This window comes from Sphaeroforma arctica, assembly GCF_001186125.1.
Source record: "Sphaeroforma arctica JP610 unplaced genomic scaffold supercont1.10283, whole genome shotgun sequence".
Taxonomy (NCBI): Eukaryota; class Ichthyosporea; order Ichthyophonida; genus Sphaeroforma; species Sphaeroforma arctica.
In genome coordinates, this window is record NW_014030275.1 from 1 (window position 1) to 961 (window position 961).

General features: G+C 34.4%; 1 protein-coding gene across 1 annotated transcript; it reads right to left on the reverse strand.

Moving 5' to 3' along the window:
* Positions 1–224: 224 nt before the first annotated feature.
* On the reverse strand, positions 225–447 carry SARC_17292 (hypothetical protein; the record flags this gene model as incomplete). The annotated part of the gene is made up of 1 exon (XM_014288611.1): positions 225–447. A coding segment is annotated over one exon (223 nt), but the record flags the coding sequence as incomplete, so codon positions are not given.
* Between the last annotated feature and the right edge of the window lie 514 nt (positions 448–961).

Genomic DNA, 961 nt, shown 5'->3' on the forward strand with positions numbered 1-961 from the left:
TTATATATATATATATATATATATATATATATATATATATATATATATATATATATATATATATATATATATATATATATAAATATATATATAAATATATACACATATATAGATGTATATATAAATATATACAAATACAGACAAATATGTAAGCAATCGCATATATAAATCCACCACAGAGCGCGTATGCAACACCCCATATAGCACACACTTGCAGCCCATACCTCGGTAATACGATGGCCCAACCCGCCACAGTACGCACACCCCCGAATGCCACCAATGACCTGCGTGTCCAGGTCTTGCTCTATCTGTTCTAAGAACGGTGGTATCCTCTGCTTAGCCTCAGCCAACAGGTGTTTAAGATCCAAACACACGGATTCGTCAACGCTTTTGTTGATGAAGGTGGTTGCTATGCCGGTTTTCCCACTACGGCCCGTTCGTCCGATTCTGGGTGTGGTGGATGGGTTGGGTGTGTATGGATATGAGTATGTGCGTGCGTGTGTATGTGTGTGCGTTTGTGTTCGTCGATGTGTGCGCCTGTGCACATACAAGTCTGTGAATGTGTGTGTATATGTATGTTTGTAGTTATGTGTGCGAATGTGTGTGCCTATGTATGCTTGTAGCTATGTATATGTGTGCATATATGTATGTGTGTAGCTATGTCTGTACGTGTGTGTGTCTATGTATATTGTTACTATGCATGCTTGTGTGTTTCTATGTATATTGGTAGATATGCATGTCTTTTGTGTATATGTATGTTTGCAGTTATGTATACGTGTGTCCATGAATATTTATAGTTATGTATGTGTGTCTATATATGTTTATACTTGAAATATATATATATATATATACATATATATATATATACACTCAAATGAACAACAGACACTCTAAACCACACTCAGATCTATATGTTTGTAGTTAATATATATATATATATATTATATTATATATATATGAA